Genomic DNA, 17,444 nt, shown 5'->3' with positions numbered 1-17,444 from the left:
CGATCAAGACACAGTCCCATAGCAGCACTATTCGTGATTCGCCGGACTTTTAGCGTTTACCAAACTGTCGGGACCCATCTGACTAATGAGTGCCGCTTCATAGCCCTGCGCTTCGAACTGTAGGGTAAGTGCTCTTCAGAGGCGTGCTTTTCTACCAAGGTTGAGTCTTCAACTATTGGCTTTACCACTCTGGAGACCAGCCTATCGAGGCCGATTTCAAGACTGAGGCCGTTCAATGCATGCAATCTCGCACTATTCGTCGTAGATGAGTTAATGGAAGCATGAAGAAGACGCAAATACAACCGGATGTACGGTTCACGGTTCCAATAAAGGGACAGGCTTGGTACATTGAATATAAGTGCAAATTCCAATTTCCAATACTGCTCAATGTTCGAGATGGCATTCCTCTTGTTTATGTTGGAAGCCTAAAGCTTAACCTTATCGCTAGCAATTATCTGCATTGCAACTGTACAGTTTAACGTTTTATCGACATTTAAGCTTCCCACAAATTCTTCCGCGCGTCATATGATCACGTCAACCTGAGTATAAGTATAACAAAATCCATTCTTTTCTCTGCTGCTATTTTTTCTTCTTCAGAGATCGATGAACCCAACACAAATAACCATCGCGATCAATTGTTATTCCAACATGGCCTCCTCACAGGCATCAGGCCAGCGACTATGGTCAGACTCTTTCTCTACACTCCCTTCCGAGATCAACATTCAGGTACTACAGTACCTTTCCCTCCACGACATACGGCCTGCCATTGTGTCTTCACTTATACTGTTGAGGACCTTGGAAAGCAATCGCCAGTATATTCTGGGGCCACACTTGCCTAGGCTCCTCCTCACTTACGGTGATGTCTCATCACTTCGTTTGGCAGCAGCGGCTATGCATCTTCGCAGACTGCATTCTAAGCACGAGGGGAATACCATCACGGTCCTAGAAAAGGAGGTCGAGCCTGTTCTGGACTCCATCTTACGGTGGAACGCCAGAACGACTGAGGAAATGGGCGATATCAGGTTTTACATGCTCATCGCAGCGCAAGAGCTCCTGCCCGAGATCATCGGCGCTTTCACAATGGGCCCGTGGGATATCCATCAAGGCCAATTCCACTATCAGAGAGGGGGCTCGCTCTGGCAGGACATTGCCCCCTTGGGCTTAAGGAAAGTATTCATCGACGGATTCCTAAGATTCGATTGTTACCGGAGCATCTTCTACCACAAAGACCAAGAGCTGTTGCAGAATCGCGCTGGAATCAAAGATGCCTTCTTGGATTCATTTCCTAAGTTTCCTAGATTCGATGACAAGATTCTGCGAATGTATCCTCATTTGATCCTAGGCAAGATCCGCCGCCGATATAACCAAATGTTGATAGACATTAATTACTTGGGTGCGCGCCACTTTCTAGGGATTGTCTGGTCACCGGGGGTGTGGAATGACGTCTTGCCAATAGTCCGCAGTGTTGACTATCGGAACTGTACTGGGACACAGCGCGCTTACTTTTTGTATCGTCTTGCCCTTCAGGGCTATCCGAAACTTGCTTTCTTTGAACAGCTCTCCCTTGAGAAGCTTTCGGATACCATGATGGAGGAATTTGAGCAACTCGTTACCTCGAACCCAGAGGGTCTTGAAGCATGGGCGACCGACAAGAGTCATTATAACAATATCCAACGACATTTCACTCTCTGGAGCAGTAACAGTCAGGAGCAGGATGGGGATACTTTGTAACCTGGTGTACTTGTTCTATGTATGAGGTGATTTTGAAGACAGTGCTTGACTGCGAGATTGGGACCTTAGGAAGGGGAGAATTTAAATGGCCTTGAACCATGGCATTGGTCCGGTCGACAGATAAGCAGAGTTGGAAAGGTTCGGCGATAGTAGAAATGCCATAGTGTTTAGAAATGAACAGCTGATATTGCCAGATCATTTGGAACGATGTGGCAGACTTTGCCGACATGAAGTAACTTGCAGCCAGTCGATATGCAGATAAACCATAGTCACACACGAGTTCTGAGAACCTTGATAGTTGTAGCACTACCAAGTTGCAAGCCAAAGGCAAATCATGTGCAGCTAGATAGGCCAGAGAATCACAAATACATCAAAGCCACTTCGACAAATCTTAAGATAAGCTAAATAGTTCATGCACCAGGAGTTGCCAGCTTCAAGACCAATGGATACCCGACAAACAAAGGAGGATCTTGACCCAAGAACCAATGGTACAGTCCACTGGTCGTTTAGACTTTTCTGTCTTCGAATTGCAGCAATAGCATGCGGGGGGGCCAAACTCTGTAGCGCCACCTGAAATTTATACTCTCATGGACCAGAGTATGAGTCGATCATGTGCCAGAAGTAGCTGAGTCATACTGTGGTGGACATATTTAAGTAAAAGGCACGTCGCCAGTTCTCCTGGCATACTTTTACCCCCGCACAATCAAAAATGACCTCCCCACAAGAAACGCAGCATCAAGGCTGCGCAGACTTCTTCTCGGAGCTGCCACCTGAGTTGAGAATGGAAATACTCAACCAAACCCCCATTCAGGATATCCGCCTTCTTATCTCAGCTTCACCTGCTCTATTACGCATCTTCCAAAGACACCGGGCCTCTCTTTTAAGGCATCATTTGCAATACCTGCTCCGATTCTACGGGGATAAGTCTATTCTGCCTTTTGTTGTATTCACCATGGATCTCCGCGCTCTTCGCGCCCAGTCCCAGCATCTGACAGCCTCGGAATTAGAGGAGAAGCTCAAGCCTGCACTAAATTCCATTCAATCGCGGAAATGCACCAGGCAGCCATCCGCAGGCTACCTGGATTTCCAAATCCTAGAAAAAGCTCAGAATCTAGTACCCGAGCTTTGCCGTGCCTTTGATACGCATCAAGAGGGGCCTTACAACTCGACGCCAAGACCTAGCAGCCACTTTTTACTGGAAGAGGCCTCGTGGCAAGTCAAGTTCACGTTTATTGAGAAATTCTTGAGATTCGATTGTTATTGCAATATGTTTTACTATCGAACCCAGTCTCTTTTCAGTATCTCGAATCGTGTAGAGACAAAGTTGGAAAGCCCACTTCTTCATCACGCTACCAATTCAGTTGAGAGATTTCCCCGAACCATTATCTCTACTCTTTTCAAGGGGTATCAAGATCTAATAAGCCGCCTTGATTACTCACTTCGATCCCGGCAGCCAAACCCCGGCGACACGCCTGAAAGTCCGAACCAAAATATTTCAACTCTCCAAAGAAACGAGTTCTTGGACCGAGATATGCCACAAGAACAGTCCTATCTCAGTCATCTTATTATGGGCGGTTATCCTTTATTCGAAAAGTTGCAGAGTCTCACGGCCGAGGAGTTTGAACATTACACACTTAAGGAATTCTATCAAGTTGTAACAGTCAAGCTAACACCAGTAGCCTTTTATGCGTTATTAACCTTTACGCACATGCCCTTATTATAGTAGGACTTATTAACTATTAAAGAGCTTATAGGTAAAAGCTTATATAAAGAGGAAAATATTATATTATTATTTACTACTTATATTTATAGCCTAAGGGTTAACTTTATAAGCTATAGTTATTTTTATAAAGCTAAAAGTATTACTTATAAGTAAGTTAATTTATATTACTTTTAATTTAGTAATACTGTTTATAAAAAAAAATTAAGTAATAAGTATTAGAAGGTATAAATATAAAAGATATACTAAAAACTAAGTAAAAGGCAAATACTTATAAATAGCTTTTAAAAGATTAGTAAAAGGTTATTGTTGGCAGTTAGGTACATTGCCAAAAGGAAACTCCGGTACAGGGAATCGAACCCTGGGCTCCGCGGTACTGATTTCTCAGGTTATGAGAGCGCGAAATGTTAGCCACTACACCATACCGGACTTGCTTGCCAAAAGTTCAACTCTGCCGCCTCAGATTTCCTCGAGCTGCAAGGAGAGTCACAAAATTCTCCCGTGGATCGACCAAACTTATCAAAGCAAAAGCTTCCCTAGTTTTCTAAATGTTCAGGGCTAATCTATACTTACAGCAACATGTCTTAACTGCAAGTAACATATCCGGACGGATCGGTGTTTTAGGCGCACCGTTGCAAGCGCTCCCTTGGAAGTGTTTTCAGTTTATTAAGCTACCATCACCAGACTGGTTGAGACTGGTGTCACGTTGCTCATGTGGTGTTCCAAATGCTTTTGGTATGGATAGGAAAGCATCATTAAAGCTATTTGGATTCACAAAGAGCCTCAATACCATATCTTAGCCTCCGTACCCCTACTCGCAGCCCGCTGTGACAGAAAGTCGTAGTTTTAACACTCTTCGAAGCTCCTGTAGTCTGGACCCTTATAAACTTTAAGAATATCTTATTTATAAATAGATTCCTTAAGAACACAAGTTCAATAATACTGATAAACTCTACTAAAAGTGATAGAAGGATCCTAATTACTCCTTAAAGCAATAGAAAGCATAAATATAAGATCTAAGTCTAATAACTTCATATCCATGGGTTCGCAACGGTTCCAAATCCCTGGCGTGCGCCACTTTGGGCAGAATTTGGTACGGCACCAGTCCCGCGCCAGCCACCCACAGTAACAATTACAGCAACGATCATCTGCATACCAAACATAAGCACCAGCCTGGTAGCAAATGACCCAGAAATGGGATCCAAACTCGAGTATGGGGTGAAGGAGTAAGTCAAGGTATAGCCCAGCCGGACAAGCTGGAACGGAAACGCCGCGATTGCTGTGAGAAGCAGGAATTTGGCGGGGATGAAGTTTGGGTGTGATTTCATGGCTGTGACACGTTTTCCTGTCCACCAAAGCCACCAGCCAACACCGAATATCATGACGAACAACATCATGCAGGTGCCGATCTGATTCAGATGTTGCGAAACGACACCACCAGGAGCTCCGAACTTGGGAGCCCCTCCATAGGTGGATAGTGTGATGCCAGCGGTGATGGAGAGATGAGTAACGGCGAGAAGGATTCGTTCGGTCCATCGTTTTGGTGGCAGTGGAAGGATGACGTTCCTGGATGCCAGTCAGTTATATGCTCAAATCGTTCAAAAGCTCTGAAGTTTACACTTCGTAGATCAATCCAATTACTGTCAGCGACAGACAAGCAATGCTTCCGGCGGTAGTCATGATAATGACCGCATTGGGAATCTCGGGATCATTGCGCTTGGCAATCTGGTATCCGTCGGCAACGAACCGAAGTGGGAAGTACGAGAGAAATATCGGCCAGCAGGTCATGCCAGCTTTGCCATGTTTCCACACGAGCGGTCCGGCCGGAAAGAAAAGAAGGATATAGAGGACAAGCTCTGCAATGGCAAGATTGGTCTTGTTTGCAGACGGAGGATCCGGAAGTGTAAAGGCCGCCATATCAAGTGACTTGAGTAAAATGAACTGATGAATGCAGGTAGATTTGAGCCTCTATCAAAAAAAGAATGAGAAAGATCTAGGAAAGGAAAAATATGGTTATACATGAGGGATGTGAATGACGCTAAATTTAGACTAGTACTCAATAGCGGTACCGAAACCGAAACCGAAAGCTTAAATAAATAGGGGCTGGGCCGCCAGCAGATCGTGTCGGATTTGTTTACGCATTGACGTCTAAGCCATTGAGGATTCGAATCAAACTGAAGACTGTGCTGGCTCATTGGGGCTGACGGTCAGCACGATGAAACGCGGCTCTCACGACATTACGACGATGAGGAGTGATATCAGACATTATGCACAACCTGAACTGCGGCAATGAGGCTATGGCGCTAAGACAAGTGCGTGTTCTTTAGCGTCGATCAACGTCTTGATAACGTCGTTAGTTAGATCTATTCCGAGGTTGGCTCATCTTAGACTGGACTGCAATGACCATCCAATCAAACGATTCACGCTTCAATTAAGTGCCGAGATATCATGAGGAAAAGACGATGAAATGCCGAACAAATTGAATTCTATCGTCTGAACTTGCATATAGCTTGGTTCAGGTTCCTCTTGTTGTCCCTAGATACGCGCATAGCATGGGCGAGAAGAGCGATGACAACTGGGACATTTCCAAGTTGATCTTATACTTATGGCTATATATCATGCAGGCAATCTCGCGAGTAAGTAGGCCGTCGACGGTAGACGTTGAAACAAAGCCAGTGGGAGATGCTGAACGCGGGATCAAACTGCATCACGGAGAGCTCAATGCTTTCTGCTTTCGTTGAGGACCAGTTGCCTATAGCTATTTCGGACAATCAATGAGCTTGCATCGCATTCGCAGCGCTTGTTTGGACTAAGATGAGTTTCATACCCCAGGCTCTTGTTCTGTTTTGATACTGTCTATGTGACCGGGGACTCGAGTTGGATATGAAAGGGCTGTGATCAGCACTAAGGGTGTCATAGCCATCTCGAGCCGTGACGAATTGTGATGCGCTACATGGATTCATGATGGCTTGGTAGGATGACTGATGTTTCTGTGTCCAAAAGATCTTCATTGTCTGTCATTTCGATGTGGTTTTGTCTTGTTGTGGATTTACAAAGAGCCCTTGCTTTGCTGGTGACGCACTTCAGACGGAGGCTCGAGCGCACACCACTCAGGCAGGCTTTTTAGGCATGAATGGCAAACCAATGAACCAAAGAGGTATAACCTCCCTCGTTGAAATCATTTCTTTTGCTAATATTACTCCGGAAGGTTGTAACATTGTTGCGGCCATAGATTCCCACGGCGGCTTGTTTGTTGGGAGCTATGAGTCTGCGGCCGCTTGCTTGTCAATGGCCAATTCAGTGAATCAACGAGACAGCAATGAACAAGAATAAGTGGGTCTCTTCTCATGCACCTCTGCTTTGCTCCGTGCCCCCACAGAACAACGAATGCCAAACACGAGCACCGCACGCCATCATTCCACAAAATGACATCGCAAGAAGAACAGTCCCACAAGCGGAAGAGTGACGCGACGCATACGAGCGAAGCTCCCATTTTCACTCCAATCCATCGCAAACAGGCTATGGTAGATCATAGCCCACGCAGTTTAAGTAAGTCGTTACCAAGAGCGCTCGCTCATTTTCCCAACGGCTATCAAGCGCCAGGTCGTTATTGTTCGAAGACTGATGGCGGGGATGATGAAGATGAGGCTACTTGGAAACGCCAGACGGACGCACCTGCTCCCTCATTGGAAGACCGACGAGTCGACCTTGCTACAGCACCTACTACGAACAGCACTCTTCCAGGTTTCGCATGTGTTGGTTGCGGCTCATCATCTCACCGGCTCAACCTCTGCATGCAAGCCAGCTCCAGCTCCGGTCTGATGAAAGGCTACCCATGGTGCAACACCCTCAACCACAGCCTCACCAACTGTCCGGGAACAAAGCACGATCTAGCCCTGCAGCTTGAATTCATCCAGATGCGTGCCAACATGCCTTCCTTCCAGCCGACGCTAGACTGGGTTGACGTCGTCCGCGCGGCTATCGCCGATGGTCACAAACCTCCCACCAGCTTTCCTTGGACCGCTCACTTCACAAAAAAGATTTCCAAGGCTGTTGAGGCCTTCCAGCAAGATCTAGACAAAGTCGGTATCAACAGACGCGTCGGACTCCCCATCGATCCATGGACCAAGGACTGGGAGACTGTTCAGCGAAACTTTCCATAGGCGACTTGCGGTTTGGGCGAGCACCGGATTATCGCTCTGTCAACAAGGTCTCGACAGTGTTGGTTTCAATGAGTGAAAGGGATTGCCGGTTGATGCGGATACTAAGGATTGGGAGACCGCTCAGCGAAGGTTTCCGCCTTTTGAGGGATACTGAAGTGTCCGGGGTCAAGTAGTGGGGTGATAGACCTTTCAGAGTGAAGCAAAGTAAAGCAGAACGGAAGCAGATATGATCATCAATAATAAAGGGGTTCGTGATACTCGCAGTTTCATTTTGATGCCGTGTTGAATTAACGTAGGACTCTGATGTTGTGAAGAACTGGCGGTAGTGGTATGACAAGAGAGTTCAGATTCCACACATGATAACTGTTCTCATTGCATTCAGTATTTCATGTTCAGCCTTGTGTAGTTTTGTCTTGTTCCAGAGGCCCCGGCAACCACCACGACCCACCTTTTCCTCCTTCGTTCAACTCGCTGGGGCCACCGAAACACACAACTGACCAACACACCTCAGAAGCCGTCCTACAACCCATTCAATAACGCTCACTACGGAAAAATGGCCTCCCTCAAGACGTGGTTTATCCCGAAAGATCAAGGCAGGGAGTACCGCCGAGATATCGCATTCGCCCATGTTGAAATCGACCTCAGAAATCGCCTCGACCAAAACATATGGGAAACCGTCCTCGATTCAGCGTGCCGACAGAGTGAGACCAGTGCCTGGGCCGTCGGACCAGATACACATACCGATGTCGCTGCGCTCGCATAGGATCAAGTCAACTCACGCAAGTCACTAAGCCAACATATCCACATAGCTATATACTAAGAGTTCTTTACGTTTCTTTATAAAAGCCGTAAGCCTTAAGGTTTAGGGATTTATACTTTATGTAAGCTTTAAGGTTAGACATTTGAACATAAAACGACACAGATAGTGATATTTTACATCGATCCTCTGATAAGCGCAGAGTGTGCCCTGGCAATGCTGGGTACCGTACACTGGGCCACTGTCATCTGTGACGCGGTTCCGGTTCGTTTCATCAGCATTTCACACGCTCCTTACCCAGAATCACTCCGCCGGCTTCTCTATCATTACGGCCATCCCGGTATTACACGCTTTACGAGTAAAAGCCCCGAGGAGACATTGCAGCAGGCCCGAGCTATGGATATGGTTTATGTCCCATTCTAGACAGATGAGGACATGATCAAGTCTATAGAGCGTGACCTCAAGGAGGAAACAGAGCAGCAGATAGTGGTCTGTTTCTCTCCTTGGGACTGGATTCAGGACTTACCCTGGAAGAACAACCAGGGATTCAGTATCAGGTCAGCTAAAGATGATTCACTCGAGGATCGATTAAAGTACTTCGATAGGATGCCGCCTAAAAATGTTCTTCGTTACGAGCCCAAGCAAGTCGAGAGGGAAAACTATGAGCCGTCTGTCGAGAGAGAAGATTGCACCATGCTTCACTTCCCCCCAGGTTATCGACATCCCTTCCCTTTAGCCGAATTCGAACAGATCCATCTTTGCCTCACTACGTTCCGCGAACAGACCATTTTTGATCCGTATACAGAGCAAATGGCACGAATACGACTGCTGACTTCGGAAGAAGAGCGACGAGAGCAGGTCGCGCTGGCCTTCTGTACCAGCAACGTTCCTCTACGAGTTGCGATGTACTGTGATCAGGGAACGATCGACCACTTCGTGGAGTTCGGGGCCTCTGAACGGCGACTTAGAATCCACAATGGTCATGCTCCAGGCTTCCTTCTGGCTCTTGTCTGTCTCAAGGACTGGGAGATTGACAGTGAAAAGATCATTTCCTGTTTCTTTTCCTCCGACCAGCAATACTTCATCTTACGTCCTGTCCGGTATAACCTCTATATGCAAGGTGTCACACGCTATATTCCAAAAGGCAGGTCTGACGAGGATATCTCCGGAGCAAAGAAGGGATTTTTTAACCTCCTTGGAACGACACTCCATGAAAGAACATCGCTTGTTCAGAAGCTTCTACCCGCCGTTGACTTTGATCACCGACTTGCTGTCTTTGTCGCCCGGCCAACACATTCGGCTAAGGTACTCAAGGTCAAGCTGCAACTAGCCGCCATCCTAGTCACCGGCATTGAACGGCTGTTCAGCTTTGCTCCTCGAGGCAACATGCCATATGAGGAGTATCAAAGCTCGCTCGTTAACACCTGTCAGGGCTGGACGTGTCTGCTTTCACACACTGGCGGCATGTGGCTCGCTGTCGGCTTATGGAAAGATGGCACAGCGGCGGTTGAGAGACTCGATAAGAGTGCTGGTCAGCCGAACGAAATCGAAATTCTTGGCACTCCTGTGACGATGAATATTGCAGCTTTTCATGAAGTCCAGCGGGCACGTACCTCATTGACAAACGCCTGTGCCCTATCATACATCCCCGTCCTGCCTGACTCGCTCCCTAAGACTGGAGGGCTAAGCGAGTCGGAGTCTGATGAGATCCGAGAACATCTAGCCTGGGCTTACCTCCACCAAGTCGTGCAAACGAAGAGAGCGCGTAACGGCGAGATATTCCATCGATTACTCAACGGGACCCACGACATCTACTCCATCGCCCTACCGCCTTGGACTTTTGACGAAAGCGATTTCGACGCCTTGCTTGCTGACGATATTCCGTACTACAGCGATGGCTCGCATGACGACAGGATCTTTGGCATCTTTCACGGAATGTCACGGGAGTTTGCAATGTCGAACTTTCATATGGACGACTGGACCTACATTCCAGGATACATAATCTGCAAGGCTCATGAGAACAGCCAGTACTATGATCTCGAGGACTTGACAGGCTACTGTCCTCGCGACCCTGAAGAACAAAAAGCGCTTTCGGGGCTTCCTGAGTAGGCTGTAACCTCAAATGAAGGTCGTACGAAGGAGGAAGGCGTACAATGAAAGTGCCAGCTGTCGGGTCTATCAACTTAGAGTTCCTCAAAACTATTCAAAAGCTTTAGACTGGTGTAGTTGAGTGTAAGAGAATACAGGAACATGATCCGTAAGCGCTGTCATTCTTGATACTACAATTTATGGTGAAATGTACATATAAGCATCTGTGTCATATCTCACTGCTGAGGCAGTAAGGGACCTCGTAAAGTTTCACGTTGCGCCTTGACTGCCAGAAAGTGCTGAAGCAGAGTCTTCATCTCACCCTCACCCCGTCCATTGGTCATCACCGCCCACGACCGCAGAAGCTCCCAAACATCAAGAAGGACATCTCGTACAGGGACCGCGGGGTTGACTTCCGCAGACTCAACAATAGTGACAAAGACCCTTCTATTCATAGCATTCATTTTGACAGCGATGCAAGGCGGAAGAAGCCCGTTGATGGCTGCCAGATCTTTGGCGACGTACCACTCCAATGGGACCTTTGGTTCAACCTCAAACGGACCGGCTGCGTTGCACTCGTCGAATGGCTTGCTGATAGTGAGATTCCAGAGAGCGTTTCTTATATCGAAGTCGGTGTCAACTCGTACTGGCTCGTCGATGTTTTGAAGGGGCGCTGGGGATGTGACGATGAATTTGCAGGTGGGGTCCGCGGCGCGGGCAGCAGCTGCTGCATCGGCTTGTGCTTTGAGCTGTTGATTCATTCGTGCCATCTCGGCATCTTGCTCTATTCGTGACTGGCAGTAGTCTACATATACGCTCTCCGGCTGCTCTCCTTCAGCAAGGACGGAAGGAAACTTGATATGCGCCCAAGGCCATTCCGGGGCATCGTCGCCAAGCGGGTCAACTAATTTCAATCAGCGCTATTCCTTAGGATGGTGGCTAAGTAAGGGAAACTCACAACACAGCTTCCACGTGGTTCGATCGCACATGAGGTCAAACCACGGCGACGGAGCAGCTCGAGCACCTATAGCGTAGAGCTCCTGACAAACAGTCTGGATAGCCACCCTACCATACTCTCTGATCATGTGACTGATCTCAGGGCGGATGAAGGCGATGTAGGCTGAGATGTGACGGCGGCGAATAAGACTCTGTAGGAGTTGTTCCGCGGTAGGGACTTGGCCGGTGAAGCGCGCACCGGTGCTGGGCTGACCGTAGCGTTTGCGCGGTGAACACTCGAGGTAGTTCTTCGGAGCCATCGGAGCTGCGTTGTTGTTGATGAAAGGATTGCGATGCTTGTGTCGCGTGGTTGTTGAGATTGTTGAGGGTGGATTATTAGGTGTGGTTACACAGCGCGGGCTGCTGCAGATGGAAAATTTGCAGAGGCTCATGTCGGCGCTCTGTTTGGAATTTGCTCCGGCCTTGCTTACAGTGCAAACTGAGACTCAGGCAACTCCTCCGGATATGGATTCCAACCAAGTTCTGCTTGCACTCACACCGTTCGTCTACAGTGGCAGATACCGCACTTTCAATTCCGCCTGACTCTCATTCCCAAGTATTCCAACGGGCTTAATCCAATTTCATAATTAAAGAGCCTTAATGGAACATTTTCATGACTTTTTTCTTTAAATACCATGATGAGTTCTACCAAGGTCAACGCCACAAGACAGCCACGTCAACCTCAACTTGACAAGATATCGTGACAACTTCATTCACAACACTGCAGCGTTTGTGCTTGTTCGGTAACGTTTGACATAGAAGAAAAGGCCTTCATGGATGCGTTCCATTAAAGTTACTCGCCTCTTTTAACTCTGGTTCTCATTGTTTCGGTCTCACCAAGTTTCGTCTACAGTATGCGCTGCCTTTCTCGTGTAACGCAAGCGGGTTGAAGTGGCACGAGGTCATCATCATGTTTCATACCAAACAAATGGGCCCACTTCCCCTCGCTTAAATGAAATACTGTAGGTACCAGAAAGCGCTGTATGTAAAGTCTCCGTCTGCCCTGCTCTTTTCCCTCCTTCATCTTCACCTCAACACTGCCTTTTACATCCGAGATCATAACTAGACACAAGGTACTCCATCTTCAGTGTCCTAGTTTCTTAATCGCCCTGACTAGGTTCTAGGTCTATCTAACCGCTACCATGGACAACAAGACCCACGTTAAAAAAGATTCCCTGAGCATCGAAGACCTTGCTCGCCAAATGCGCCGCCCGATCATCATGACCCCGACTGGCCCCATGCCTCCCGGCGACGCCAGCACTCTTCAGAAGGTTGCGGACCTCAAAGCCACCGCCATCATCGCCGGCGACCTTCTCTGCGGTCTCCGTTTCGAAAGCCCCTCTGGCGAGACAGGCAACATGATTGCCCCATCAAATCTCGTCAAAGACGCCGTCATCTACCAGGGCAACGACGCGGGCCTACCAGCTGCCATCGAATCTGCAGTACTTGGCCATCGCAAGAGCGGCATCATTGACACCATTCCCCTGCCCATCACCAGCAAGGGCCTCATGGGGTCCAAGCTACCTGCCGGCTATCGCAAGAGTGAGATCAAGCTCAGCTTCGTCGATCGCAGTGAGGTCACCTCTCAAACCAAGGGGAACACGTATATACAGGATTGCGAGTATGACAAGGCAATCATTATTTTTCCCTACGATGAAGCGCTTCTTGGTCCACAGGCGACCAAGGCTTTGATGCTTGAGGAGGTTGTTGATGGGGGTGAGGGTACCGGTGCCTGTTGGGTTGTAGAGCGCTCAAAGGGCCCGTTCGATGTCTGACCTGTTGACGAAGGGAGGGCAACTAGAGATTGATTGCTTTTCTTGGTGGATAGATGTGGCGATAGTTGCTAGAGGTGGCAATAAGACAATAAATTGATCGCCTTGTCTATGATCTTCTTTGATGGTGAAATCCCTGCTGATGTCCTGAACGTGACAATGATCTCTGTGGATATAATGGTTAGTCGTATTCATACTTGCAAGAGACAGTTCAAACTGTTTTGTTTTCGATTGTCTTCAATCTCATCAGTTCTAGAGATGGGAAGGTGCCGAGCGGGTGGTAACCGATCTGAACTGCCCGATTCATACGCCCCACCTTCCATTGTGTTAATCTCAGGCTTGGGTGGCATCTTCCTCAGCTCTGTTCTTTTTCTCCTCCATCGTCACATCAACACCCTCTCAAAGACACCAGAAATACGCCGCAAAGACGCCTGCGTAAGTGATCATTCCGGCTCATGTCTTGACTTTATCTAAACTTCTCAAGCTGTCCATCATCACCATGTCGCAAGCTCCTTCGCAGCCGCAGCCGCAGCCGCAGCCGCTGTCGCTGTCGCCGGACCTTGCTGCCCGGATCGCCCGCGCTACCACTACTGCCGAGCTCGCCCGCGCTGCCAAAACCGATGGGCCAGAAAAGTTCTGGCCTGAGCTTGTGCCAGAGCTTAATCTCTTTGCCGGCTTTGGAGAGGATGGATACTGGGACTTTCGAATTGAAGGCTCAGCCGACGCCAACCTTATGAATGCCATGACACCCTGTGATGTTTGTCCTGGCGCTATGCTGTACCATGGGACCAAGGATGGCATCTACAAGGCTTGTCTCACTGTCTCATTCCTCTCCAATGCCAAACATGTCTTTTCAAAGATCCTCGATGTCTCTCAACGTTCCGACATCTCCAGCCGCACAGCAAATCTCCGCCTTCGTGTCGCCGATACTCACGAATACGATGAACCAAGAGACTACTCTTCAACCTACCCCGTCGACTCGTCAGGCCCACTTGCGGTCTTTCTTCTGCCCTACAGAGAAGAAAGAGAGGCTACAATCCGTGGCTACGTGGTGGAAAAGAAGGCACTTGTTTTAGAGGCGGTGGGTGGTGGAGGAAACAACTGGGGGTGTCAACTTGGCCTCATCAAAACCTCTCAGATGAATGGCAAAGGGCAGCACGTTTTCTTCGGTCCTTTGGAGGATGACTGATAACTTTCAGAATAGGAGGGGAACTTTGAGATACACACGTTCATCAAGACGTGTATCCATCTTTGTTGCCTAGCTTTTGTGTGGTAGAAACTATTCATTTCCATGTCAATTGACGTGCAACCATCACCAAACATTCCAAACACTTCACAAACTGCTCTTCCTTAACGTCGATATTAACTTCATTCACCAAAGCTGTCTAGAGCACTGAGTGAGGCCATCTATCCTACTTAAACTCTCATTTCGGATCCAGAAGAACAACTTCTTCCATCACCTTCAACCAACCACACACCAACCTTCTGTCTACCACCTTTTACGACGTCGATCTCGTGTTGCAGCATCAGCAGTAACTAGCCTTGTACAAAATAAGTACTGCCAAGAGTGAGTCAAGAGCCATGTTCATGCCAGATCTCTAACCAAAATTTGTGAGCAGATTCGTTGACTTGGCTCTCCGCTCCTGTCCACTTCACCCCGCCCACGCTTCTACATATCTCATCTCGAAGCCCTACTTCCCTACCCCCTTGCCCAACATGGATCCCAACCAGAATCCCCAAGACCGTGAGCAGACTGAGGATGTGGCCTCTTCGGGAACGCAGGGTACCTCTTTGTCCGTGCCCTCGAATCCTGGCAATGCCGCGACGCCACAGCATATTCGCGGACTAAAGCCCTTCGCCCTCATTGATCCCCACGGAAACTTGGCTGGACTACAGTTCCTAACCCTAACACATGGAGGGCCACAAACCAACGTCATGGCCAGCAGCGACATCTGTCTCGGAGCCACCATCTACAAGAGACCTTACCAAGCTGCGCTTGCTCAAATCCGTAGCCATCCAGGCCCATACTATATGATTAGATTGGGCCCTTCGAAACTCTGGACAAGTGCTCTGGCTGCCGGCTTCCGCAGTGTCCCGATGACATTTCGCTTCCTGGAGTTCATGGAGGGGGGTGCCAAACGGTTTCCCGATCTGGGTGGAAATGTTGGGGACGTTGTAGTGATATTGATACCTCCAGGCGGGCCCGTTTTCCCAAATGGATACTCTCCAGTTCCTCACAATATCCTGCGCCCTCGATTGGTAATGGAGGGCATGCTAGTTGGAACATCTTATTTTTCGACGTCGCGAATTTGTCAATTTTACTTCCCGTAGATTCAGTACTCGATAATGCACTACTTCTGGCTCTTGTTCATGTTGGAGACAGGCTAGTCCATGTTCTTGGGTACTTCGCTTTGGCGGGGATAGGTTTAGACATTGAATATATCCCAGTGGATTGCGACTGGCACTTGATGGGCTGTCTTGTGTGACTGACCTTGATCCGTTGACACAACACCTCTAAAGATCGCATACAATACTCTCAAGTGACTCTCCTATTCAACAGCCACCGACTCCATCCCTGGGTCGGTGTCTGGGTTGTAATTGCTGGTGGCCACACACTATCCCCGTTCCCCACGATTCCGCCCCCCCCCCCCCCCTATATTCGGTTTCTAAAGTTATCAACACGCTGGAAGTATTGGTGTTCCCGGCTTCTTGATTGATCTGGGGGACTGATGTTATAAAGCCTCCATTCTCATCTTCTTCTCAATCAATATAGTGTTGGGAAGAGCTTCTAGTCACCGTTTGCTTCGTTCGTGCAACGTCTTGGTGAATTGAGTGAACATTTCCGATAACATTAGGTACAAGCCTTCTTAAACCCATCTGCCGCTTCTTGGGAAGTGTTCAGCTATCTTTGTCAAGAGTCTGTTAACTGTGGCCAGCCAGATGTCCAGATCTCACTTGATTCTTGGTAGCATTGAGTGTCTAATATCAGTCGCTATTGTACGAGGGCGACAATAGGTGACGGGCAGTGACAATAGCGACTCAAATGTGGGGCATTCTTTCAGGGCGGTGCAAACAGCCGTTGTCCCTCTCAACCTCAACGCTTCAGGCTTTTCTTTTTCATTTTCTCTCTTCTTACCATCACCATTTACTCTACCTGTGAAATTTCTACACTATCCGCCACCAGAACAACGTCTCATCATGGTAAGACCATACTCCAGAAGGCCGAGCTTAGACTAACCCAAGGGATACAGGAATTTAAAATCAGCGACTCACTCTCAGAGCATCCGGCACTAAGAAGCGACTTCCAGGAAGCGGTTGTGACAGGTGTCTTTCAGACCTATAAACCCATCATGTTCAACATGCACGACCATGACTCCCGGACTAAGCCTCGACTCGTATCTGAACTGAAACCCGTCGGTGTTGTTAATGACAAGGGAGTCCTCATCGGGGTCCGTTTCCAGAACTTCATCGGTGACGATGAACACGTCATGGCGCGGTCTGAGTCCGTACCCAACGCCCGCATCTACCAGGGTGTCGAGGAAGGCTTTCAGCCCGCGATGGAAACTATCTTTTCTGGAGGCACTCCCTCTCCTGCCGCCTGCGTCTCTGTGCCCATTCTTGACAAGACATTCATGAACAACATCCCTGCTGGTCACCGCAAGATTGGGATGCAACTCCGAGTTGCGAAGGGAGTCGTGGATAGCACCAAGTACACTCATGTCAAGCCCCGAGAGGCTGGTCTAGAGCGAGCCATCATCATCTTACCTGGGTGCCAAGAACTGTTCTCTGAGGTGAACAAAGGCATGGCTTGCATCACTTTGGAGGAAATCCCCTTTGGGCGTTCATCTGCCAAGCCTTCTGAACTCGTGCGAATGAAATTGGCCTAAGCATACTCACTTGTCACAAGAGCCCACCAACAATCGCAACAAAACTCATCTCAGGATGTCCTTGTCTCGTTGAAAGATACACTCAGTCCAACAATAGAGGACCCAAGATCATTTGAAGTTTTGCCAAGCTCAGGAAAGGACACCATAGATTCATCATAAGAGGCTTAGAGTTTCGGAGGATAATTGATTATGTTCTGTGTTCTATTACCACATTGCTATCGCCGTGACCACCTTAATCTTTCCTTTCGCTGTTCTCATGGAGTACCAATGTTCTTCCTAGGTCCAGCAATACTGACCAACCCCTTCACCATTCAGCTTCCTCGATCACTC

The 17,444-nt window shown here is 48.3% G+C and overlaps 10 protein-coding genes across 10 annotated transcripts; 8 read left to right on the top strand and 2 right to left on the bottom strand.

Moving 5' to 3' along the window:
- Nucleotides 1-648: 648 nt before the first annotated feature.
- FSUBG_9456 (uncharacterized protein) lies at nt 649-1,731 on the top strand (the record flags this gene model as incomplete). Its single annotated transcript, XM_036687971.1, has 1 exon — nt 649-1,731. The coding sequence occupies one exon, from the start codon at nt 649-651 to the stop codon at nt 1,729-1,731; it is 1,083 nt and encodes a 360-aa protein (XP_036535033.1).
- A 709-nt stretch (nt 1,732-2,440) lies between these two features.
- FSUBG_9455 (uncharacterized protein) lies at nt 2,441-3,454 on the top strand (the record flags this gene model as incomplete). Its single annotated transcript, XM_036687970.1, has 1 exon — nt 2,441-3,454. The coding sequence occupies one exon, from the start codon at nt 2,441-2,443 to the stop codon at nt 3,452-3,454; it is 1,014 nt and encodes a 337-aa protein (XP_036535032.1).
- A 1,028-nt stretch (nt 3,455-4,482) lies between these two features.
- FSUBG_9454 (uncharacterized protein) lies at nt 4,483-5,368 on the bottom strand (the record flags this gene model as incomplete). Its single annotated transcript, XM_036687969.1, has 2 exons — nt 4,483-5,017; nt 5,070-5,368. 2 exons carry the CDS (start codon nt 5,366-5,368, stop codon nt 4,483-4,485), a joined length of 834 nt encoding a protein of 277 aa, XP_036535031.1.
- A 1,508-nt stretch (nt 5,369-6,876) lies between these two features.
- Nucleotides 6,877-7,614, top strand: FSUBG_9453 (uncharacterized protein; the record flags this gene model as incomplete). Its single annotated transcript, XM_036687968.1, has 2 exons — nt 6,877-7,000; nt 7,055-7,614. The coding sequence occupies 2 exons, from the start codon at nt 6,877-6,879 to the stop codon at nt 7,612-7,614; spliced, it is 684 nt and encodes a 227-aa protein (XP_036535030.1).
- A 553-nt stretch (nt 7,615-8,167) lies between these two features.
- Nucleotides 8,168-10,480, top strand: FSUBG_9452 (uncharacterized protein; the record flags this gene model as incomplete). Its single annotated transcript, XM_036687967.1, has 3 exons — nt 8,168-8,315; nt 8,541-8,635; nt 8,795-10,480. The coding sequence occupies 3 exons, from the start codon at nt 8,168-8,170 to the stop codon at nt 10,478-10,480; spliced, it is 1,929 nt and encodes a 642-aa protein (XP_036535029.1).
- Nucleotides 10,481-10,695: 215 nt separating this feature from the next.
- FSUBG_9451 (uncharacterized protein) lies at nt 10,696-11,847 on the bottom strand (the record flags this gene model as incomplete). Its single annotated transcript, XM_036687966.1, has 2 exons — nt 10,696-11,363; nt 11,418-11,847. 2 exons carry the CDS (start codon nt 11,845-11,847, stop codon nt 10,696-10,698), a joined length of 1,098 nt encoding a protein of 365 aa, XP_036535028.1.
- Nucleotides 11,848-12,597: 750 nt separating this feature from the next.
- FSUBG_9450 (uncharacterized protein) lies at nt 12,598-13,230 on the top strand (the record flags this gene model as incomplete). The annotated part of the gene is made up of 1 exon (XM_036687965.1): nt 12,598-13,230. One exon carries the CDS (start codon nt 12,598-12,600, stop codon nt 13,228-13,230), a length of 633 nt encoding a protein of 210 aa, XP_036535027.1.
- Nucleotides 13,231-13,485: 255 nt separating this feature from the next.
- FSUBG_9449 (uncharacterized protein) lies at nt 13,486-14,416 on the top strand (the record flags this gene model as incomplete). The annotated part of the gene is made up of 2 exons (XM_036687963.1): nt 13,486-13,662; nt 13,712-14,416. The coding sequence occupies 2 exons, from the start codon at nt 13,486-13,488 to the stop codon at nt 14,414-14,416; spliced, it is 882 nt and encodes a 293-aa protein (XP_036535026.1).
- A 527-nt stretch (nt 14,417-14,943) lies between these two features.
- On the top strand, nt 14,944-15,558 carry FSUBG_9448 (uncharacterized protein; the record flags this gene model as incomplete). The annotated part of the gene is made up of 1 exon (XM_036687962.1): nt 14,944-15,558. One exon carries the CDS (start codon nt 14,944-14,946, stop codon nt 15,556-15,558), a length of 615 nt encoding a protein of 204 aa, XP_036535025.1.
- Nucleotides 15,559-16,425: 867 nt separating this feature from the next.
- FSUBG_9447 (uncharacterized protein) lies at nt 16,426-17,114 on the top strand (the record flags this gene model as incomplete). Its single annotated transcript, XM_036687961.1, has 2 exons — nt 16,426-16,428; nt 16,479-17,114. The coding sequence occupies 2 exons, from the start codon at nt 16,426-16,428 to the stop codon at nt 17,112-17,114; spliced, it is 639 nt and encodes a 212-aa protein (XP_036535024.1).
- Nucleotides 17,115-17,444: the final 330 nt, after the last annotated feature.

The sequence above is a fragment of the Fusarium subglutinans genome, assembly GCF_013396075.1.
Source record: "Fusarium subglutinans strain NRRL 66333 chromosome Unknown NRRL66333_c0000147, whole genome shotgun sequence".
Classification (NCBI taxonomy): domain Eukaryota; kingdom Fungi; phylum Ascomycota; class Sordariomycetes; order Hypocreales; family Nectriaceae; genus Fusarium; species Fusarium subglutinans.
Note: the sequence above shows the minus strand (reverse complement) of the source record. Positions and strands in the feature narration are given on the sequence as shown.